Below are 24,675 nucleotides of genomic sequence, written 5' to 3' on the forward strand. Positions count from 1 at the left end.
ACATCTACCACACATTTCCAACCAAAACTAATGTGAACTGACCAATGGTTTGAAAATCACAAGTGGAAAGACCTTAAAATAAAAATTTATATATTTAATATAAATAATGCATGATACATAGACATATATTTGCATATACTAAGATTGGCAAGTGTCAAAACCATGATGTCTTTCTTACAAGCTGCCACTATACAACTGAGAGACAGATCTATGTATGCTGCTCAAGGATAAACAGACATATATAACAAAAACATCAAAGAACCCAAAGGGAAAATTTCAAAAACTAAACCTTCCCCTTGTATTTAGTCTCATAGGTGTATCATGTACATAATTCCTGGTGAGTGAGAACTTGACAGAATGTGTTATAGTCACATTATGATATTGGATATCTATATTGATCATTATAATGTACCCTCTGCCCCAAGATATGAAAAAAAATGGATATACCAAACCTGAATTTCAACAAAACTAGCACCCATCTGGCTTTTGTTATATTAATTCAAATAAAAAAGATCGAGTCTTATGCCACATCCAAAATACATTTCATTAATATCTTCATTTATAAACACAAAGTAAATCTAGACTTGCATATAATTTTTTTATACAAAACATAAAATACTACCGCATAAAACAACAAAGACACAGGAAAAACAAGTCCCTGGCCATGTACACAAAATCTTTCATCAACCTCTTATCATACCCTATGCAGAAAGAAGCAGCTAACCATAGAAACATAGGCTATGTTAGTCCCTAACCCTATTGTTGTAACACACAAACAGAGAGAGCTTTTTTTTAACAACACATGCAATCATACTTAGAAATATATATGTACACAAAAGCCACATAGCATACATAATGACATACTAACAAATATGGCAAACCGTCTAATAAAATATGATGCAGGCAATCACAGATAGTGCCGTTATTTAAGTAGTCACATGGCTAAATGGGAGCCAGCTTCCAAAAGGATATATGTGAGCCATTAGTAAATGCCCCATATTGCTCCACAATAAATCGTGACTTAAAAATGGCCTCAACTTATCCACTATAGGTATTCGCTTCAGGAATCTGCATTTAATAATAAAAAATTTTACTAGAAGAATAATAAAGTTCAAAGGTTTGTCAACAACCCTCAGTTCTACCAATACCAAATAACACAATTTCTTTACAGGTCCTTATTTCCTCTGAATAGTTCTGGTTATTTAACATATTCCATAGTTGGTCCCAAAAACTTTTACTCAATGGACGGTGCCAGAATATATGTTAAATGGTTTCATTGTCCTGTTTACAAAAACAACAAGAAGGAGATGTAATGAGCTTACATTTAAAAAGAAAAGAGTTTGTGGGTAGGATCTGACTAGCATATAATTTGTATATGAATATTTTTGCATTCAGATTATTAAAAGGCAAAGAGTTAATCAATAACAATTAATTTTAAAAAACGACTAGGTTGCATGTCCAGCAAAAAATACAAATTTTAATTGACTTCATTTTCATTGATCAAGATATAAAAATATATCAATAAAGGAGAAAACAGAGGTACACATACAACAATTTTTCCAATAATCTTTGGTCTCTTTCACATTTATAAATTTCTCCACTATTTATAGACTTAAAATATTATTGTGATAGAACTGTAGCATCTGTTCAAAAAAATTAGCTTCAAAGCACAGACAAAACTGTGCATGCAAAAAATTTAAGGTTTTTACCTGCAGAGTGGTCCTTTCTGCATCTAATGCCAGAGCTCATTGACAATGAACTTGTTGCATCACACAAAATAGTATTTCATATTTAACAGTCTTAGCATCACATAAAAATACATCATTACAATGACTGTGGAGACGACAGTGAGTGAAGTTTGTGTTTTATTATTGGTGCCCTGAGATAAACATTACACCAAGAAACCTATACATTTATGGAAAGTAGAAAACTTGAACTTTTCAATAAAAAAAATGAAAATCAACTTTCCCCTGCTTTCCAGCACAGTCATGATCGTGGCCTATTGTGCTAGGAAGGTTAACACATTATGTCATGCGATAGCATAAAATTTTATAATCAAAATATTTAATTCTTAGTTAATATATGAAATTAGAATGTCCAGTGCATCTGAATCATTTTGTGTGGCACATAAAAGCTAGTACTGAGAATTCAGTGTACATGAAGTTTACTAAATATAACTTAAAAACATTATAAATATAAACCATCTAATATCCTAGTCATCTCTTGGCCTAGACATTACTTCTTTGACTGACGATCTCTTGTGGCAGGATCCCTAAGTCCATCAAGGTTTTCAAGGGCTTCTGGGATACCTTTTGGCTTGCTGGCTCCAATGGTGAAGTCTGGCCGACCTGTTCGGTATTGGATGTAATGCTGAATAAAGAGCTCAGGATCAATCTTGCATTCCTGGACTACAGGATCTTTCCACATTTGAGAGACCCAAACTGTCAGCAGTGGAAATTTTTCTGATGACATTTCATAATCTGCAATAAAAAATTTAGATCATCAGTGATGTGCTTTTCATGGGCACAGCATGATCTACAACAAACTGGTATTGACTGACAAAACACTGACTAGAAAAAGAAAAATACTTGGACCTTATTCGATCATTTGGCAAAAGATTGTGGACTATAGCATCAGCCATCTGCAGACTAATCACAGCCCACATCTATTTAAAAAGTTTAAAAATCATCAAGACATAAAATTACTACAAGGTTATTCAGCTTTATATTATACTGTACATTTTTAAAATCGCCAAACCCTCGTAACATCACCTCGAAAAGGAAATCTTTTATATCACTTTTGTAGTTAATACACTAACTTGGAATAAAAAAAAAACCTCTTCTAGTGTGTTGCCAGGTTAAAATTTATAGAATTTGTAAGTTCAAATGAAACGATATTTGCTCCCTTTTTTCTACCTGAACACTCGACCTGTGTCTCCATATACACATACTAAATTTGTCTTATATTTTGGCTATTTGTTGTGGCCTAATTTAGGTTGCCTTTTCTAGTGGCTGTTTTCCAAACCCATTTATGCTGTCTTCTCAGGTGGACATGTTCTGGTGTTACTGCCATAAATCACATTCACCATCATGATTATTCAGACAAACTTCTGTCATCATGTTTTGATCTTGTTTCCAAAGTGGCCTAAATTAATAAATTTAACAAAAGAGCTTACACGTTATAGTTTTTCTGTGAGAGGCATTTATCAGCCACGAACAATAAGACACACACCAATTTTCATCCTTTTCCAGATCAATTCACTTTTAAAAATAAAGTTTTGTGAACAATCTAGTAAAAGCTCAAATATAAATTAATCACATCGATTTACAGATATTAAAAAAAAAATGTATGATTAAAAAGTAACCAACCTGTTATCTTCCCTAGCATGGGAATGCGTTCAAACCAGGGCCAAATCATGTAATCAGAAAATCCTGGTTTTGTGCCATTGAAGTATGGAGTGCTGGCTGTCTTCAGAAACTCTTCCATTTTGCCGATATGCTGGTCAAGCCGCTCAGCAAGTTCAAGATCAAGATGACCTGCCTTCAGCAAACTGTAAAATGCTGGAATTCCCTACAAAATGAAAAAAACACACAAATGTCTGTAAAATTTATATTGTTTATTCAAGATGAATAACAGACACAGCTGAGCTAAAATCACATCATTCAACACAAGATCTTTGAAAATGATGGTTGTGGATACCTTCTTTGTCCAATGGTTGAAATAGATCCGTTCTAAAGCCCTCTGGTAAACATCAGAACTGTACAACTTTGGCTCAGGAAAAGCCTCCTCAAGGTATTCTATATGAATGCAAATAAATGGGCATTCAACTTACATGTATGAATGGACACATAAATATGCACAAACATATAAATGAACATATATATATATATGCTAGGTTGCCAAACTATTTTGATTTCAGAAAGAATTATAAGTGCGTCCAAATGTCTCAATGTTTAATTAAGTATACAGAGTATCCTTTTAAATTCTACCAAAAATGCAGGTACCTCTAGTCAATATAAATATTCTTTCAGCACATGCCTAGATCGTAATATCTATATTCTTCAGTTGAAGTAAAGCATTTGTAAAATTAAGAATAATAATAACAAGAATTTGCTTAATGGCCACTGCCCACAATGACTAGACATGACTCTCACACAGCACAGTCAACAAAAGCACATGTGAGCAGGCACAAGTGAATGCGTGTCACTCATGGACACTGTACATGACCCTCACAGACTGCAAAAGGGCACATTCAACTAGTATTCAACTGACACCAGCTATACGCGAGTTCAGGAAGGCTATCGCTTCAGCAAAGAAACTATATCTCAACTGGGAAGTTCTATACCTGACCCCTGAGGGCATGAGACAGAACAGGAATTGGCTGAATGGGAAGCATCCACCACAATCTTCCACTTCTTGGGCATAGATTGAGCCCACAGGGGGTAGGTCATAGCTAATACATTGGCTAGATGCATGAACCAACCAGTTAAGTAGGACTTTCTGTTTTTGGATGGAACTGGTATAGCTGACGATGACAGAGAATGTCGGTACACTCTCAATCACTGCCCAGTAAAACTGGACCAGAATGTCCTATCTTATGCCAAATTTCTTCAGATGGCACAGAAAGTAAAAGCGTTGCTTGGCCTTCTTGATAGTGGAAACCACATTGACTTTCCATCTCAGATCATTGGTGATGATGGAACACCTAAATCTAAAGTGGTTGACCTGCTCAATGGCCTTGCTGTTGAAAGTGAAAGGCTCAAAAGAATTATTAATCCCCATTAATTAGACTTCTTATTAAACAAATTATAATTATTACATGCACAAGATTCCAGGTTATTCAGCATTTACTCAAGTTCAACAAGATTACAAGACTGCTTTATTTGCATCTTGCTGCTTATTGTTAAATATATTGACATTTATACTACAACAATATAAATAATGGTTTATCTGTACTACTGCACACTGTTGTTTATTATTTAACATCTTATACTGAGCAAGATACTGACCAGCACAGATAAGAGACTCAAAAATGTTCTTTCCGTTGTGTATTATGACAGGAACTTCCCCATAGAAGTTGATGTCAAAGAACCAGTCAGGTTTGTTGTTTAAGTCCACATTGACACGATCATATGGCACTTTCTTAGCAGCCAGGACCAAACGGGCTCGCTGCAAGCATGAAAAATACAAAGCCACAAATTGCATGCAGAGTCTCTTTTCATGTGACTCGATCATAATCATGTCCTATTAACATAACATTTACTGTTTTATTAAAGCTTTACATTGTTATTTTCAAGTGTGAAAGCTTACACTTTTTCTTGTCTGCTTTAAATAGTACTGTATGTTATAAAATCTGTGCCAATACACATATATGTTGAAAAATGGACCTTATTAATACTTAATTTACCTCACACCTCTTCGTTTGCCTGGATGTATTTTATTTCCACAGCAATTTCACAGAAATTAAGTTTATGAGGCAAATATATACAGTTCACTGTGGAAGTGTACGCACCTGAGCGTATGGACACATCCGCATGCTGTACAGGCGAAGGACAGCCCCTGGAGGCAACGGGTCGTTCGGACGACGAAGTTCATCCTCACTGTGAGCCATTTTCTGTCGTTTCTGTTTCATCCAGTCAATTATTAATTATATATATAGTCATTCATTATGGATCATATTATGATAATCAAACTTTCTCGCAGTATATGGTTTTCGCGATAGATCATACATCACATTTATTTATGCTTTACAATATTTACCAGTTTTATTTTTCAACAGTTAATTAATCGACGTCCTTCTATAGGTATATCTTTGGTCTTGATATAGTCATCGAAAGATATAAAGATGCGTGAACGCATAGAACAGCATGTGTACCATATAACGGTCTGATCTTATGCTAAATGGCTGAATTTAAAATAAAATAGAACTTACTGAAAACCGCCGTCGCTGAATTTCCACCTTGAGTTCGTTGTTTTGCGCAGTCACTGCCTGATATCTTCCTGCTGGGGAACACTTTGTGAACAATTTATCGTCTGCTTGGCTGTTTACTGTTCCCGACAAACAGGATCTGCAGTTGGAGTTTCGCTGAAACTAGATCAAAAACACGACCGTTTATTGGTGGAGCGCATTCTGGATCACGGAACCAGTTTCAGTTTCATTGTGTACATGACGTGCGCATTTGTGACTGTACGTCCGGGAACAGATCGCTATGTCATTGTTGTTGCTGTTCTTTTTTTTTTAAAAAGCAGTGCAAAAAAAAAATGTAGTGGCTAAGAAACGTTTGAAACGTTTGAAAGACGTGATCAGAGAAGACTCTATCCACGAACGTCCGTGCTCTAGCAACCCGGCCTATTTCGAGAGATGAATATATGTACGCATGTGACCTTTCACCCGAGCAACTATATGGAAACACCCGGCAGTTTAATTAAGCAATTGCGTTTTCTACATATCTCTGCTGCGAATGTGTAATGGAGCTTCCTTGTGATCGAGTCTCTGTTGTCCATTAAGGCTTGGAGGTTTGTCACCGTTTGTCCCTGAGTCAGGTGTCTTCCAAGCCTCCTATATAGGCACCGACAGCAAATATAAGAGGCATATGCAACACAGTACACCACCAAAGCAAGCCTGTCAGGCCTCATAGATTTAAAACAGGAAAAGAGGACAGAAACACAATTCACCACCAAAACAGACTTGGCAAACATAGACACCAACAGAAAAAGAGAGCACAAACAAGAGTATCCTCCATCCTCCACAGTGCGAAATCACAGCGCGATCTTAATTTCTCCTCCAAACTCAACAACAGCTTGTAAGGAGTTTTTTTTTTTTTAATTTGAAAGTGAGAGTGGAGAAAATGAAGGCAAGCCAGCCGCAGAGTGAAGTGCTGAATAAAAGACTACAGTTAAGCGGAAATTCCATCTTTGTTGCGTTCTCATGCGACTAGCCCAACCCTACGTAACCATCGGGGGGGGGGGGGGGGAATTGGTGTTTTACGCCGTGTCAGCAACTAAGGCTATATTACGGCAAGCAGCCAGCCCTGTAAACAGATGCCACGTGCAGAGAAAGAACAGCGTGCCCGAGACGAGAAATGAACTCAGGGCAGCCAACCTTCACTGTCTTGGTGACAGGCGCTAACCGTTGCGCCACCGGACCGCTAATATAACCATCAGGGAAAGATGTGTTGGTTACATCATCATAACAAATAAATATTTAAAATCTTTCGTAATCTCAAAAAACAAATATCTTGTGGTGTATTAAAAATAACATGTAAGATAATATCGTTTGTTTTATAACTTTACAAATATTTAAGGCAACTTACAATCAATAAATCAATATACAAATTTTCTTTCTCTTGGCGTCTAAAATAATTGATTGAAAAATATTGTATCTGACTGAGATTTACCATTTTTTCCCTGAAAGCCGGCAGTCGGAGAAATATTCTGCTCATTTGAATGAAACTCATCTTGTCACCAGACCGTAAACAATCATGTGGAGTGCAGCTTTTGTGGTATGGCTGTTATTTCTGTACCTTTCTTGTCTTACTGATCAGGACCATTTCCAGGAGGAAACTCATACCCAGATTGTTTTTTTGGCCATTCTCTTGTTAATTTCAGTAATGTAAGGGCAGACAGACGTCATAGTTGACGTCAAAAGACTAGTATGACGTAACGAGAGAAGCAGACGTGCAAAAACTGATGAAGCCGTCGGGAAAAGAAGGACGCAGCACTTTGCTGGCGATGTTCCTGCGTCTGATTTGAGTGAGAGGGAAGAAGTTTAGCCTCACCAGGAAGAACAATGCTTTATTAGTCAAGATAACTGAAACATCTACCTTGCCCATTAGTGTCTTTGCACATGAAATCATCTCCAATTAATCTTTTCACATAGAAGCCTAAAGAAAAAAAGAGGACGCCCCTTTCATTATTAAACAAATAACTCCACAAGGATGTGCTTTTCCTTCAACTCACCAGGGAAATAAATGAGATATTAAGAAAACATGAACCTAAATTGCTTGTATCGGTCCCTTCGTGAACACTGATAATTTCAGACTGGCAAAAGAACGGTCGCCCAAACGATTTTTAACGTCTGACAATCAAAGTATATAAAACATTCTGAACAAACTGTATAAACATTTGGAAAATCTCAAGACTCATGCTAGACTACTTTCCGCAGATTTTAGTTCTGCATATACTTTCTAGCTTTGAGAGTGATTTCTGATTTTGATCTTCCACATCAACTGGTTTTGTGAATAGTGGACTTTTTTTTTTACTTGCGGACAACAGAGGGTTTTTGTAAATAGTCACTATTCTGATAGTTACAAGAACCGGACTCCCACAAGGCTGTTATCTGTCACCCTAGCTGTTGTTCGTTATGTACACTGACAGCTGCAGAAGTATGGAGGAGAACATCTATACCTCATTAAGTTCTCTGCTGATGCAGCATTATAATAATAACAGTTGGCTTGTACAGCGCCTTATCTCCCCTGTGGACAAGCTCAAGGCGCGTCACAGATGGTGCGACGTGAGCATAATATGTGACGTCAAAACAAAATGACGGTACTCCAAGCAGAAGGTCAGCGTCTAAAAACAACATGAACACAATCTGCAGGCCAAATCATGTACAACCACAAGTCCAACACGAGGAGGACGTCAGATGAGACAAAAATATAACAGAGCCCTGTCTTGTCCCTTCCAGCAGTTAGGCAAGGGAACATCACTCTAATGATCATGTGTACAGGTACTGTATGGTCCGGCTTGTCTGAAAGGGTAAGTAAATCTGTCAATGAATGACTGATTCTGTTTGACGAGCCAATCCTCAACACGGGTACCCCTCAAGGATGTGTGCTTTCCCCATTCCTGTTCTCTGTATACACAAATGAGAGTACCATCAACAATGCTATATTCTCAATCTTGTGAAGTATACAGATGATATATAGCCCCTGTGGCCTGCCTCAAAGACAAGCAGTCCTATCACGGTACTGGCCTGCGTGTGGACACTGGGGACTGGTTTGACCGCGGATTTCTGGAGCTGAACATAAAAAAAAAGGAGGAGATGGCCTTTTGGAGAGCACATGATGGAAGAAATGGCAGTACCTCTCTCTCCCCACCAATCCAAATCAAAGGACAGCAGGTACAGAGGGCTGCCAGTTTTAATTAAGTACCTTGGTACAGTAATAGACGGAAGGCTGTCCTTTGGTGATCACGTGAACCAAGTGTACAAAAGGCTCAGCAAAGGCTGCACCTTTTAAGGAAACTCCGCAGCTTCATCGTCAGCTGGAGACTGTTTACAGGTCTCTTATTGTGAGCATCCTCACATTTAACATCACAGCCTGGTATAGTCACCTCCTTGTCAAAAAAAAAGACAAGGCTGGCCAGAGTCATCCCCAAGGCAAATAAAATTATTGGTACATCACAGATGCCATTGTCTGACTTGTACCTTCATTCAGTTAGAAAGATGGCATATAGCATCACCCAGACCAAACACACCGACTCCATTCCTGGGATTCATTGTCACTGCAGACATGACTCTTGCTAAACAATTCACAACTGTCTGTCAATATGTCTTTAATGAACTACGCAAGATCATCACCATCCGTCATTTTCGGTCTACAAGCGCCACCAAGACTTGTCTGTGCGTTTGTTTTATCCAGACTTGATTACTGCAACTCCTTGCTTGCTGGCTGCCCTGAATACCTTCTTCACAAACTATATAACTTAATAATCGATTCTTCCTTTCGCACACAGTGGCACTGCTACCTTAGCATCTGCAGATCAAGTAGTTCTAGGGTAAGGCTCTCAAGGCTCTGGTGCATTATAAGCCACTTGAGATCCGCTCAACGATGTGACGGTTCACTTCCAGCTCCAAAATAAAGAAAGTGTATTCATAGACAATAGTTTATTATTGTAATCTTCACTTTGAACATATTGAAATATACAACACAAAAATTATTTATCTATCTATATCTGTGGCAATGAACTACCATGAAAATATGTACAATGTCACCAAGAGTATTGCATATTTTCCAATTTCAGCTATTTTTAGGCAGCTTGGAGCCTATATAGACTTTTATTGTAGTCCACTAAAATCTAGCTTTAATCTTAATGTTTCGTAAGTGTTTGTGTCTACTTTTCATGCATTAAAGTGCCCACAAATAAATGTGTACACACAAGAGCTACTATCAAAATTCCAGGTCACAGAGTTGTCATTTTGTTAACCCATTTCTCTCCAAAACATTTGCTGCCTGCAGCATATAAAAAGTCGCACGTATATCAAACATCCCGTGTATGCAAGTCTGGTAGACACAACTGCATGGCTGAGGATAACAAAATTTTCTTAAAAAATGTGAAACAAAAAATGCTAATATGTCTCATCTGAACAATTGTCTAAATGATAGTTTTCATATGACATAGTTGAAAAAAAGGATTATTGTTATTTTTTAAACACATAAGAACGATAATTTTAAGCTTGCTCAAATAGTATGTGTGTGTGTGTATATATATACAATAATAATTATAATTCTTCTTTGCAAGTGAGGATACCAATGATATAAATTTAGTACAGAATGTAAACTACTGTTTCTTGAACAACATTTATATTATGATACTACAATATAACAGTTTATTTTCATTGTTTTAATCTCTGTAACCTTAAATCTTGTCATGATATAAAAAGATATAAAGAAAACATATTTTATGCATTTATAAGGAATGAAAGACAAAGGAAAGATTTTTATCACAGTCAAAAGGATGTTCATCACAAATATGCCAAGCCTTGAACAACAGGCAAACACACAGCTAGAAGAACTTTGGAGTAACACTTATCAAGGTTACTCTCAACGATTTGAGTGATTTAATTAATATCAGTCCCATCAAAACTGCATGTCAATATAAGGAACCTTGGATCCTTTTCCCAAAAGAAGAAAAGCATGCATCACTTGAGTATCTTTAACTATCTGTATAACAGTCTTTTATGTATTTGCTTGCATTTTATTGGATTATTCCTAAAATCTTGTAGATAATGAAATAGCAAAGGGGAGATTCTGCTGTTTCTGGGAGATTACATGTAACGGTAAATAAAAACATTCAAGTGTTCCAAAGATGTCTAGAAATTTATAGTTCAAGAATATGGCTGATACATTGGACCACTCAATGCTTCTCATCTCTTAAGCATCATGGTCAGAGGTCAGGTCCTAAGAAGAGATAAGAATAAGGTCAGTAACATATTTTCTGATCGCAAAATGGCTGAATTCCTGGGAAACAAAGCACAGGTAAAGGCTCCCAGACGTCACAGGATTTCTTGCTTCCACAACAGGAGTTATGCCATCTCACAAATCTTTCTTAGGAATGGACCCAGAGCTGCTAGATGTCCTGCGAGAGCTGCTGGCCCGCAAGTTTCGAATCTGTTGCAAAAGATGCTATACAGTTATACACCGTAGCAACAAAGTTAACAATAAAAAATTTCTTGCATGCATCATAAGTACATGACCAACAAGAAGTAATCCTTCAACATATGTTTCTTCATTAGCAAAACTTTTTAAAAAAGTGAACAATTCCTCTCTTTAACTATGTTCCATTTTGATTCCTGTCCAGATTCTGTAAACTTCTATCCCAATATCAATCCTGCCATTTCCATTCACCCTCATTATCTACTATCAACTGGTCAATCCTTTGACATGGACTGGACCTATGTTGGTTGACCAGAGTTTGTCTGGTGGATTGGGATAAAGAGGCCTTTGTTGAATGTTGAAAACATGGCATGATATTTTCTTTTGGGATTTGTTATTTACTCCCTAGTGTAAGCAAACAAATCTCACCCTTTGTAAGCTCGTGCGTGATGATGATAGATCTTCTAGGCCTAGAGATCCATGTTCGAGGGCCTTTTTCACATCTTTGTCCATTCCTGGCACTGTGATATCCCCAAAAACCTGACAACACATGTATACATGCATTCACAAAAGTTCATGTGCATCAGAACTGTAATCTATAAATACTTGAGTTAATGTTTTCAAATCCAACAGCATCTACAGGACCTGCCAAACTAATGATCTCCAATATGTTAAACTGTGAAGTTCTTAAACAAAAAGATTGAATTTTTTGTAAAACCTCCCACCTCCACCACAGCACCATCTGGAAGTCTCAGGAAGTGACGATGCAGTTCACGCAGTCCATCCAGGTGCAGAGTGTGAATGGAGACATGGGTGGTCACCTCTCGACGGAGCTTTTCTTTGGCTGCCTGTCGCTCCTCTGCTGTGTCACCATTCTGGCTAGCATCCCATGTGTCCTCGTCCAGCTGACAAACATCACGTGTAGAGTTAATGTACATGTTTATAACAACTGCAAAATACCTGAGCATGTGTCATTTCCACATTTGATCAAAATATCTGAGTATATATCATTTCCACATTTTGTCAAACTTGTTTATGTTCCTATGTAATATATCTGTGCCTGGATGCTATCTTTGCAAAACTTGCAGACATATCACATTGTAAAATTGGGGACACGATTGTCATATTACTATGAAGCTATCATCTGATATGCAGAACTAATGTTGACAAAAGGGTCACCTATGCTGGGATCCGAGTTTCTTTTCCCTTACCTCCTCTTCCTCCCAGATATAGTCATACACTGCAACCTTTCTTCTCTCCCCTTCTTCCCCTCTCCACTGCTCTACCCGACGACAGAGGTAAGACAGCTCCTGGTTGGAAAGTTCAAGGTCATAGGGCAGGAAGAAGTGGTCTTCCTCACCATGCAAGCGCCAAAAAACGTCCAACATTCGACCTTCATTGTGCAGCCTGCGAATATTTTTTGGTAAACCTTAGGTCACTGACAGCTCCACACAGCTATAACTAAAACATGAAAAGCACTTGAGCTATGTGGTTGAGTCTGGCTCTCACATGCAAACACACAAATATCCCACAAATAAAACATCAACGCCCTTCAAAGTGCAGAATCATGAATATCATAAATGCTCGAATGAAATACGTTCTAATGGCAAGGTGGTTGGGGGAATTTTATCATCTCTGTGTAAGTGCATTATAGGGGAAGTTAATATTTGACACCTTTACTAGTATTGCAAAGTTTCTTTACAGCTAGGTTGCTAACATAAATGTAAATAGCTGCCCCACCTGAGGAAGTACATGTAGAGAATAGAGGAGACAATAAAAGCGATGCAGGTGTACAGGAAGAGTGTGATGAAAATCCCTGCCAGTCCAGATCCTTGTGAGCGGTAAAAGTGCCAGTAGAGTTTTGCAAAGTCTCCAATGGGGTTTATTGCAGAATCAATGTAAGTCTGGAAAAAAACCCTTATGGTCACTTGCCCAAACATTAAGGAGAAAGATGCCAATCATTTAAATTCTGGAGGTTTGGATACATACAATGGTCATACTATTCTTCAAACAAGACAATTTGTATTACTATCGTGAAGATCTATTACAATTAAATAATATAAATTATGGTGCTCACAAACAAAAAAAAAAAACCAATGTGACTAATAGTATATGTTTAGAAGAAATACATTTATAGCATTTACGAAAACTTGATTCCATTTCTCATATCCACTTATGCATTACAAACACAGCAAACACATACACACTCACACCCGACACCTCTTCTCTCTCTATATATATATAGCAATTCTGATATACTATAGTTTTTATAAACATTCAATCGGTTCTGCACATTCATATACTCTAAGCTGATGATACCCATGGAACAGTTTGGTAATGAAGAAAGATTCACCTTCTGAGCACAATCAACAACCAGGATCAATAATGGGTCAAAAAAGGTCATGATGCCAAACGCCATGACAAACTTGGAGAAGATGTCTGGAAATGTGCCAAAGATTTTCTGGCTCAGCCAACTGAAAACAACTAGCAGTGAAAACGCCACTACATCCATCAGGGGGCCAAACACAACCACTGCAATCTCATCACGTGTCCGCATTAGAGTGGGTTGGTAGTTGAGTTCAACAGTGTATGGCAGAAAGTTGAACCTGTAGATTAAATACATATTTAATATAAAAAGAATGCAATTTTTAAACACATATGTATGCATGCTTATCTTAAGGTGCTCATCCAAATCCATACACAAACACTTGCAAAGACTCATTTCACTGACTTGTTAACAGGAATGCTGATGGCGTTCAGAAAGAGCCACTGGCCAACATAGTGCAGATAAAGGCGAAGCCAGAAGATGATTAAAAATAACAGGATCATGAACCAGAACTCCTGACTCCGCCACTGTGATAGACCCAACTCTGCTAGAAACATGCGTGCAATGTAGTTCATCTTCTCTCGTCCTTTCCTGGCCAAATGACCTTTTGTTGAAAATGGTGGCCTAAAACAAAAAGGTAAGAATACAATTTATTCCCTGCTTCTGTATGCAGCAGTTCCTTCACTAGGTAGTTCTTTCATTAAAAAAAAAAAATCTCAAAACTGTTGGTTTAGCAGCTAATGATCAGGCCCTGATGAAATTGGCATTTCAATATGTCAGGATTGGATGTTAAATGCTGTATTTTATGCAGTTATTACATGTCATTGTGAAATTATTTGCTTTCTATAATATAGACATGGAATGGACATTCTGTCATGTGGATGCTGTAAGAAGTGTTAATAGTTTTTTTTATCTTTGTTTATAATTTAACATAAAGTTCTACCTATTATATCATCTGCAACTCAAAACTGTACTTGCAAAAAGTTTGGAAATATCCATCATGAGTGAGAAAGTCATGATGATATTGTCATACATTTTATGATATTTTCATCTATGAGACCTAGATATATTTTGTTTGATGATTTGTTCTTTAGAGTACATTCAACAGGCTTAAGAATGTGGCATTTGCTCGTGTAAAACAGTTCTAAAGTGATTAAAATGTTACCCAACTCTCAGCTCTATTTAAAGGTAATTTTAGTTATAGCTTTTAGTACAGTCCAGGTAATGCTTATATTTACTGCACAGAGAAGGTGTGCTGCTCCAGTTCCTCCAGATGAGTTAAGCTGCGTTCTTTCTTTTGGGGTGCCAACAACTGCGTCCGTGGTAGCATCGTAAAAATTCTTTTATAGTATGCATCTGCTGGATTATTCAGGTACCGCTGTGATACATAGAGAAATTACTTCTGTTCAGGATTTCTTGAGAAAAAGGCATTTGAGGCATGGTTGGATCTGCTTAAGACATTACTGGGTGTGGACAAACATACTTTTTTTCTAATTAAATGATGAATACATGTTTGGTGTGTAAGTCTCACACAACCTATACTTTTCCTACTTTTCCTAAATCAGCCAGGCATTTTAGAACTTTGGAAGTCAAATTATGCTTTTATAATGTTCTGCCATCCTAACCCCAAGCAGTCCTGTCTATCAACCAAAATTAGTGGAATTAAAAAAAAATTATCATTTTATCAGTGGGGATGTGTGTGGGGTCTATCGCAAAACTCAAATCCTATTTAGTGTTAAATAATGCACATTCTCTCTCACTTTGTCACCTCACTCACTTATTTGGCAAAGATCAAATTACCTTGTAAGTACATGCCATTCATTCCAGGAACAGGCTTAAAGTCACGTTCTTTCTGAAGGGCATAGATGTCATGAGGGTCTCTGGACAAGGTCTCTGCTTCTTCATCAGAGCTGTCATCAAATTTGAGTCTGCGAGTGTCACGATTGATGATGCGTGAAAGAATTGTTGTTCCAGCCGAGGGCTTTTTCTGTCAAAGGCAAAATAATGTTGCATCAAGGCAAACACTGGGTTGCCAAGTTTAAAAACTCCTTGGTGATTTGAGCTTCTAATAGTTGATGTTATTCTCCATCATGTTTTGAAGTCAATCATTTATTTCACTTACAGATCGTTTCTCACCTGCAATCTTTTTTGGAGGGAGAAACAACTCAGAATGTTCTATCATTGGCAAAATGTTCCTGCTTAGGACTGCAAACATGCTTATATCTCTTGAGGAAACAATATGTCCTTAAATTTCAGGTGACTGGATTCTCCAAGCATCTAAGGATGTGAATTCTCATAGAACCACATTTCCTCATAAAAAGAGGCTGTAAGGGATGAGACGTTACACAAATAACCATACAAAATGTTTAACTAAAGAATTTTAGAATAAAACAAGGTAGGGCACAATTATACATGTAAAATATTAAGGATTTTTAAGGTTTCCGGAGGTTTCCTGGTGTCAAGCCAAAAATCGGGCATGATAATACTTTCCTAATTTTTGCAATTTGGTGTGTTATTCTCAGTACCTACCTTTTTGTCCTGAGTCTTTTGCATTCTTGCAGCAGTTGAAGTGGTTGTGCGCAGACTTGCATTGCCACTATCTCCTGTACTGCTCAGACTCAGTTGTGAGATACTGAGTACAAATTCCAACCATTTATCAAAAGCCAGTTTTTTGCAAGCATCTATATGGTAAATATGTGCGCACACACACACAGACAACAGTTAGGCATTGCATGCATTCTCTTGTCACTCAGGTGTAGATGCATATATAGCTGAAGCAGAGAAGAACAAAAAAAATCCCGACAGCTTACCCCTGGCTGGCCGAGTCTGAACCAAGATCTGAAGAAGATCCTGGAACAGGATCCTCTCCATCTTTGTTTTCCTCCCAGCCAGTCTTGAGGCGATCTGGGTGACCCGTTAATCCAGATGTGAACTGCAGCTCAACTTCATACTCCTTCTGGCCAGCAAAGTACCTATAGTTCACAAAAAAGTCAGGCAACATGTCCAACACCTGATGCATCAGCTTCAACTGTATATCTATTATTTTTGATACTACAGCAATCTTATGGATAATACCTTTTCAGGAACATCTATGAAATATCTATTCTTCTATGAATGCTAAGCGAAAGTGAAAAGCTCAGTAATTGTTCCACAGTAACGAAAATCTGAAAATGAACTCATGAAAGCGAGCCTCAAAACCACCATGGAAACATTTAGTTACCCTCACCTCGGAAGCTTAATGACATGAAAGTACAGGTTACACAACCAATGATCCAAATCAGAGGCCATTAGCTCCTCAATCTTTTCATGTTTTGATATGTCTGCATCCATCTGACCACGTAGCATTGGACACTTGTACCTGAAAACATTTTTCAATGTCACAACCATGGTTATCTTGACACCTATCCCTGTCTTTCCCCACCTCCCCTTTCACATCCTTCAAAATCAGGAAAATCACTCTGAACAAAGTTTAACACTAGAAAATTGTTGTGGTCTGAGAAGCTAAAACTTAGACAGTTGAACTTCTTCCAACTGTGGAGAATGAGGTGAGAAATGTGAGGTACACATGCAGTGCTTTCCACACCCATAGTCAGAATCACTATAGCTGTCTGTTCCTATAGTCAAACACCATAGCTGTCTATACCCCTCATCAAACTCACCATAGCTGTCTATGTTAACAGGATGACCTACCACATGGCTCACACTCACATTCCCTCTGTAAATAATGCTTGAGCCGTAGCCATAGGTTGTTGGAACCTCTTTATTACGGTGACTGCTTGCTGGCCGCCTGAAGGATTTAGCTTAAGACTGAACGTAGCTCTGAACACAGACTTAGTCATTGGTCAACCAGGCTGCTGGATGGCGATGACTTGTTGCAACTTTCTCTCAAGCTGCTCTCTCTCTCCCTTCTCTCCTCCTCGACTTCTCATCCTCCCTTTTACATCCCCCAGAAATGATAATGTGTCATGGATATCGAGCCATATAGAAGAACAGCGTTGGTTGTGTCCACCTATTGGGTAGGGGTGTTGCCGCCCCTTCCTTCTCTCACAGCCCCTCTGTCCCCACTTCCTATCGAAGTGGCCTCATCTGCATACCTACTTAATTCATTTTACTTTTCCTTTCATTGTCCCTTTAAGATAATTCATTCATTTACCACACTCTTTCTAAGCTTAAAAACTTTTCAAACTGCTCAAAACAGTAACCACACCATGATCTACTTTACTACTTTACAACCAATTCTGTTCAATGTAATCTTTCAGCAATAGTCTGCATTATACAGTATTTTCGCCTTAATTTTTTCCAACTCACTTTCCTCCACAATCTCAAATTGTCCATCACAGATGGGGAAGGCACCCCAGCCTACAACGTGGTCGGTGTTGACCACTGAGCCACGCAGCAGAAAGAGTTCAAACATCAGTACCATTCCTGGGCGTAAAGATGCTTTTGCAGGTAAGACAGTAAACAGATTCTGCTCAACCTGTAAACAAGTCATCATTTGTTGATCATCATTGAAAATTTATAGGTGGGACACAATGTGTAACATAAAAGTGTCAATATATAGATCTGACACTTTAGAATAAATTTAAATGAGATATATTTTGTGTGCATTGTGCTTTATTCATGGTTGTACTCAATCCCCTTGATGGTATCCTCTGCTTGATTATGCAAAATTCACTAAACCTAATATACTATCCCCAAATTGAAAAGTATGTCTGCAGTTCATAAATATATATGTGTGTGTGTGCACACACATAACAAACTGATGCCTATTTCACAAGATACAGCTTGATGTTATTGTGGAAAGATTTATGGATTACATTGCAAAGAAATTTCACCTTCATCTCAACATTGTGAAAGTTGCCTTCATGGAAGAGAGGGAGAGTGGCACCCCCCCACTGCTGACCTCGAAGTTTTGACCATCGCATAGAATGTCCACCCAGGCGGTTATACAAGGACACCATCAGTACGTACCGCCCAGCTACCAACATAAAAGAACACAACAACATAATAAAAACATTTCTTCAAGGTAACAGACACAGGTATTCTTAATGTCTGCTAATGCTTGGATAAACTAATACATGCAAATTGAAACAAAATTCAATGCCAAAACAGGCACAATCATCAGTGTGGCAACAAAAAGCACAAACACCAAACTGTTGACACATATATATATATCTACAAAGCGCTGTAACATTGGATTGTAGTCCTGAGGACTATTCGCCACACCTGCCTCCCTTTGTCATGGTCTGAATGGTTTTATCTGCCGTCATACCTCTATGATCAAAGCAATCTTTGGTCATGTGTTGGAAAATGAACTTACACATAACCCTATACCTACCATGCAAAATGACTTCTAGCCTAAAGTAATACACTGCATATTCTTTCTAAACAGTCATAAGGGAAAAAAAACCTCATGGCATCATTATTTGATAACCACAGACTTGAGCACACTATTTTGATATGTAGATTGTTACAGTTGTTTCATGTCCAATATTGGTTCACAAACAAAATATCAATATTATGTTTGAGAAGCTTAGGAAAGTTTTGCAAGAAGTCAGAAGTGTAACAAAGACAAATGAATCTTTTGTTCTATAACCACTGACCTGGTAGCTTGTCTTTGACTCCACGAAGGCATTTGACTTTAATTTGAATAGGCTGGGGTGTTTTGTTCCAATCAACCTTCCATCTCCGACCCCTGACACCTCCATACTGTCCCTCAGATGTCATAAGGTCCCCAAAGAAAGTCTGTTTTTAAGACAGTTAACGCTTTTGAAGTAAGGTAGCTTTTTAAAAAATGCAACAGTGACACCAACACTGTAAAATGACTTCTTTTACTCTCTTCTGTAAAACCCTGTCTAATCAGCTTTTTGTTGAAATAAGTTTTTTAATAATCAAGAAATGCCTGTAACTGTAAAGTAAGAATGAAAGTAATCCCCAGTTCTTAAGTGCAAAATGTACAAGAAGTCCATCCTTAAAAATGTCTAAATCTGTTTTTTCCAGAAGTGAAATATAATTAATAGATGCTATTAGGACATGCTATTAGGATGCTATTATGTCCTCATTACATGCTTGTCCCTCAGTGAAGTGCACTGTGACCAGCCCCCAAAGTTCCTTCATAAAATACTTAGCATCAGAATCATGCATTAGCTGCTACATGCTGATCTCTGCCTGACCCTCCATCTTAAGGACAGCAATGATATGTCAGTCAACATACCTTACATTTTTGTTAATAACAGGTAGAAGCTGTGCAAATCAAATGATAAGCAAATTCCTGAACATCCACTCCACATCCCCCTCATCCCCTCTGACATACTTACCTTAACTTCTCCTTTCCTGTCCTCAACAACTGAAATAAGCTGACTCTCGGCCTTTCGAAATCCACGATGGAGACGCTCCATCAGTAACTTCTCTCGCTGCTTAAGCAGTTCCTGTATGGAGGAAAAAGTTCGTAAATCTCTTATGACTTGACATTGCAGTCTTGATAATTACAAAGTAATATGGGGACAATTCTACATTTTGAGGGACAAGGAAAATGCTTACCTCCCTGTTAGCAATTTCTTTGCGCTTGTCCTTGACAAACTGCGCCACTCGAAGTTTGACCTCCTCTTCCCGCTGGAGCAGTTCTTGAAGCCTTTGTCGCTTAGCAACAGCCTCTTGTTGTAGGTAGGCCACATGCTCATCTCTCAGTCGCTTCTCCTCCTCCTGTACTTCCTCCAGAGAAATGCTTCCCAGCATCACCACATCCTCAGCCACTGCAGCCTCAAAATCTGCCAGGTAAGCAGCCACTTCTTCTTGCTCAATTTCAAGCCGCAGCTCTGCAAAAAAGCAAGACAGCCATTCCATGCTGATACTTATAGAGCACGCCACAGAATGTTTCACCTTACTTAAAGATAAAGCTAATGTTCCATAGACCTGCGGACATTGTGACAGTGAGCATGTCTAGGGTATGAGAAGCCCAAACCTTCTGCTGTCTTTACCTCCCCTGATAAACAAGGTATTCATTTCTATTAAGCAGGTTTTGGGTGAGCATGGGGAGTTTTCCAACCACAGGCCTAACAGACCTGAAAAGCCTTATGTTCTGCTCCCCAGTTCTGTGGAGCCTCCTAGCTCATTATGTAATCTGAATATCAACATCTTACAGAAATTAATAACAAGGGTTCAATCTCATAATTAAGGCTGCCTTCAACCTCAAAGCAGCATGACCATATGTTACTGCATCAGAATCACTTCTTGCACCAAAGGTGTATCTGTGTTCATATCCTTAATTTACACCAAATGCTCTAGTCTCACCTGGTTTGCACTACCTGTAACGAGACTTCCTTGGCAGTGGATAATGGATATGTCATGTAAACTTTTGAAATACACACATACATATTTGTCAAATAACCAAATAGTCACTAACTTCATCAGAAGAAGTGTCCAAAACATGCACATGCTTGTCCTGATTTTATGTTTAAAATTGTTAACTCTTTGGAAGAAAATTTGTACCGAGTAGTAGTTGCGACAGAATAATTACTACACATCTCAACTCCAAGTGATGAACTATATATGACAAAAGTTTACACTATGAAACTGAAACATAATATTTTACCAGAAATCCTTTCATAATTTGGAATATGTTCTGGTTGTGTAAAGAGGGATGGTGGCTGTCTGACACTTTCAAGGTTTGTCTCTCCATCCTCCAGTGTCTGCAGGAGATTGTGAAGATCTGGCAATGTGTCATCTCTCTGCAGTGGCTCTGTAGCAATTATAACATATTCTTAACATTATGTTATGGTCTTTGCTTTCAGTCAGCTATTATAGTATTGTACCTGAATGACCGTAAAACCTGCAACAAACATGAATTTTTTTTAAATATAAAAAACTGAATTTATTTAAGCTTGCTTCCAAATAACATTACAAATTCAATTATTAATAATAAGATATAAGATATATTTTAGCCCTCCATGTATGTAGACATGTCATTCACCAAAGATGAAAAAGAGACTTGGAGTCAGAGTGAAAGAGACAACTATGTGCAGTGAAAGGGAAATAGAGACAACTATATACAGTAAAAACGAGTAACAAATACACATTGAAAGTGACAGAAACAACTGTATACAGTGAAAGTGAAAGTGTGAAGACTGGGCTGGATTAGCTGATGATTGAATTCAAGTGAATCTGAATTCAAAACTCACAAAACAGACATCCTTTCTATAATATTTAATATGCTATGACACAAAGTCAGTCACAAATTGACAGTGAGCACTCATCAAGAATGCATGCTATTCAGTGCCTGGAAGCTGATGCAAACAAAGAAAGAAGTTTACTGCTTTACTTGGATTCCTATAAAAAGAGAAAAAATGTTTTTTCACTGTTTTACATCTAGTGGGGTGTGCACAAAATATTACACAAAGATCGACCTACTGAGTAGAAGCTAACTGTTATCATGAACATAACCTTACCACACTATGCAACAGATCACAGTTTAAGCTATTCATATTGTTAATAGCGGTTTCACACCAATATTTACATCTTGCTGTAAATAGATCATTTTAATATTTATGATAGTTATTGTTTATACCATATATAAATTCTTCTTCGGTGGGCATATCAATGCCATATTTTCTGGCTTCTTCTGTGTCTATGAGTGTAGCCTCTGTTGTCTACAAAAAAACAAAATGAAAATAAGTAAAGGCTTCATAATATGTTTGCTTATTTGTTTATGTTGTAAAATAGATAAACAGACATATATACAACTAAAATATATGGTGTTATCAAATGGTTTAATTAAATTACTTTAGAAGTTACAGGTGCTGGCACATAAAATCCTATGCTGTAAAATGGTCTAACCCTCACTTGATAACACATATAATGTTAATAACACAAATAAATAACAACAATGATCTGTTTAAACTGGTATTTTTATAAAATTTAATTGTAGCCAAAATATGATGTATAGATATGTATGAAGTAAACTTACTTTGGTTTTAAAAGTATTTTCTGTCCTTTTTTTCACAAAACGTGGAAATGATAAAAATCTAATATTAGTCATGAGCGTTTTGATTATCATCGATTACTCTTTATTATCAATATATATTCACTGTAATATGGGAAGGCTGAGAGAGCGAGAAATAGCGGAAAAAGCAGATACCTGTTTTGCATTCACGAAGTCCGTTGTGCTTGTGCTAGCGATGGTATTATCCATGACGAAGACAATCTGTCAAGCTCAACTGTTGCTTGAATAACAAATGAAGTTTTGTCCTAAATATCAAAACAAATTCCTTAAGTCGAAGCTAGCTATAGGAACGAATCCTATTTAGAAACTTAAATGTACACATAACAACATATATTTGTTCTTTTAATTGCTAATCTGGGGACGAAATGTATACATAAAACTAAAAATTACCTTTGAAATACTTCGGGCTCTTGACACTCGCTAAAATTAGCTTAGATAGCCGCCATTTTCAAACGTTACTTTAGAGACAGTGACGTCAGCGGTGGCAGTGTAAATTGCACCTCCTCCAAATCCATGTAGCAGACTTTCTTTCGCTATGTAAATCAGTAGCAACATTTTTGTTCAGTTATTGTGACTGCGATCTATTCTACTAAGCAGGACCCTCAATTGTTACATGGCATTTTAAAGAACACCGCCCTTTCTCTGAATAGTCTTTGCTCGGAGTTCTAGAATTAACTCTTTCCGTGGTCTTTGTACGTGTTATGCGCGCATGCATTGTTAGGCGATGTGGAAATGCACCTTTTTGTGAGCTTGTAGTAGTGCATATTTTCTTCTATGGAACTCTTAAATGAGAAAGGCAACCAAGTTTTAATCATCGAAGGCAACCCTACTTAAATTTGGTGTAGGGTTTCGGCCACGGGTAAGAATATACGATCGACTGTACGTATACCTGCAATGCTGCATTTAATATCCCTTTCCTACCTCAATTAATATATTTATTTGATTTTTTTAATTTTCAAAAGAAATCAAAGTTTGAGAAGTTGCGAGCTCCAATCAAATATGATGTGTTATGATATTCTCATCCAGTGACTCGTATATTAGCACATTCTCGTATAATATGCCGAGACAATCGAGTTAATTCTTCGGATATTCAGTGTGCAATATATATAGTAGCGGTTGGTCGTTTGAGCAGCCGAATGCAGGCATTTCGCATTTCTCAGCATCTTAGTTTGTTAATTGGATGATTGCTTAAGCCTTAATTCTTTATACGGCTAAGTGGTATATAATAAACTTCTATCCATGTGCTCCATCAACTAACCGGTACCGGTCAAGGGACGATCGAATGACAATATATATTACTTTAATTGTCACTTCCAGGGTCGGGATCCATGTCTCTGAGAGTCGATCCGTCCTGGAACCCTCTAGTTCAAATGATCTCTTTTCAAATAATTTTTGCCGAGTTAAATGAAGGCCAGAGAATATATAGATATACTATGATCGATCTCTTAATTGTAAGGCTATTAAAAAAAAAATACGCCTGTGCAAACTCGGACTAAAAAAGCAAATATTTATCTCAATAGAGCATATGTGTAGTCTTAACCTAGCTCTATGCAGCTTGAAACTGAAGCGTATGCCAGTTAAGGGCCACTGCCGGAAGTCAGCTGCCAAAAATTCATCTGATTGCAGTTGATCCATGCATCTATGTTCATGAACGCTTCGAGTGACGCTTCCTACTTTTGTCCACCCGTGTTTCCACGCTCTCAGGGTAGCCGACCTTGAACTGCCCACCCCCCGGGCCACTGTCTATTGTTACACTCCGCTGCTTGGGTGGAGCGACATTCTAGAATGTCCCCTGAGACAGGCCAGCAACCACCGAATTTCAACTTAGCCCAACCCTAATCGACCAGTGATGATAAAAGCATGATGTAGTACATGTCATATATATGCACTATATAAGTTAATTATTATTAAATCACTTATATATCTCTATTTTTTATGAGACAGTATGGAAATTAAGAGGAGGTAATTAAAATCAA

General features: G+C 37.7%; 2 protein-coding genes across 2 annotated transcripts; both read right to left on the reverse strand.

Annotated features, from left to right (window-relative positions):
- Positions 1–79: 79 nt before the first annotated feature.
- LOC112563378 (glutathione S-transferase omega-1-like) lies at positions 80–7,596 on the reverse strand. Its single transcript, XM_025237318.1, has 7 exons — positions 7,398–7,596; positions 5,933–6,091; positions 5,513–5,623; positions 5,010–5,169; positions 3,700–3,797; positions 3,369–3,570; positions 80–2,480 (listed from the first exon to the last, which is right to left on the reverse strand). Exons 1-7 carry the CDS (start codon positions 7,455–7,457, stop codon positions 2,236–2,238), a joined length of 1,035 nt encoding a protein of 344 aa, XP_025093103.1. The 5' UTR covers positions 7,458–7,596; the 3' UTR covers positions 80–2,235.
- Positions 7,597–9,871: 2,275 nt separating this feature from the next.
- LOC112562892 lies at positions 9,872–23,200 on the reverse strand. The gene is given in 21 exon segments (XM_025236477.1): positions 9,872–11,390; positions 11,805–11,915; positions 12,101–12,280; positions 12,587–12,782; positions 13,116–13,279; positions 13,729–13,981; positions 14,107–14,325; positions 14,940–15,079; positions 15,479–15,688; positions 16,231–16,333; positions 16,512–16,673; positions 16,928–17,059; positions 18,006–18,178; positions 18,537–18,679; positions 19,305–19,446; positions 20,019–20,129; positions 20,242–20,516; positions 21,293–21,439; positions 22,265–22,346; positions 22,835–22,944; positions 23,090–23,200. Coding segments are annotated over 20 exon segments (3,072 nt in total). The 5' UTR covers positions 22,889–22,944; positions 23,090–23,200; the 3' UTR covers positions 9,872–11,315.
- Between the last annotated feature and the right edge of the window lie 1,475 nt (positions 23,201–24,675).

The sequence above is a fragment of the Pomacea canaliculata genome, linkage group LG4 (assembly GCF_003073045.1).
Source record: "Pomacea canaliculata isolate SZHN2017 linkage group LG4, ASM307304v1, whole genome shotgun sequence".
In the NCBI taxonomy this organism is placed as follows: Eukaryota; Metazoa; Mollusca; class Gastropoda; order Architaenioglossa; family Ampullariidae; genus Pomacea; species Pomacea canaliculata.

Coding starts and splice junctions, on each gene's coding strand:
- LOC112563378 (XM_025237318.1), bottom strand. CDS start 7,457: ATGAGTTTCATTCAAATGAGCAGAATATTTCTCCGACTGCCGGCTTTC. Junction 6,092..7,397: donor CGGCTTTCAGGGAAAAAATG/GTAAATCTCAGT, acceptor TTTTTGATCTAG/TTTCAGCGAAACTCCAACTG. Junction 3,571..3,699: donor TCAACCATTGGACAAAGAAG/GTATCCACAACC, acceptor TTCATTTTGTAG/GGAATTCCAGCATTTTACAG.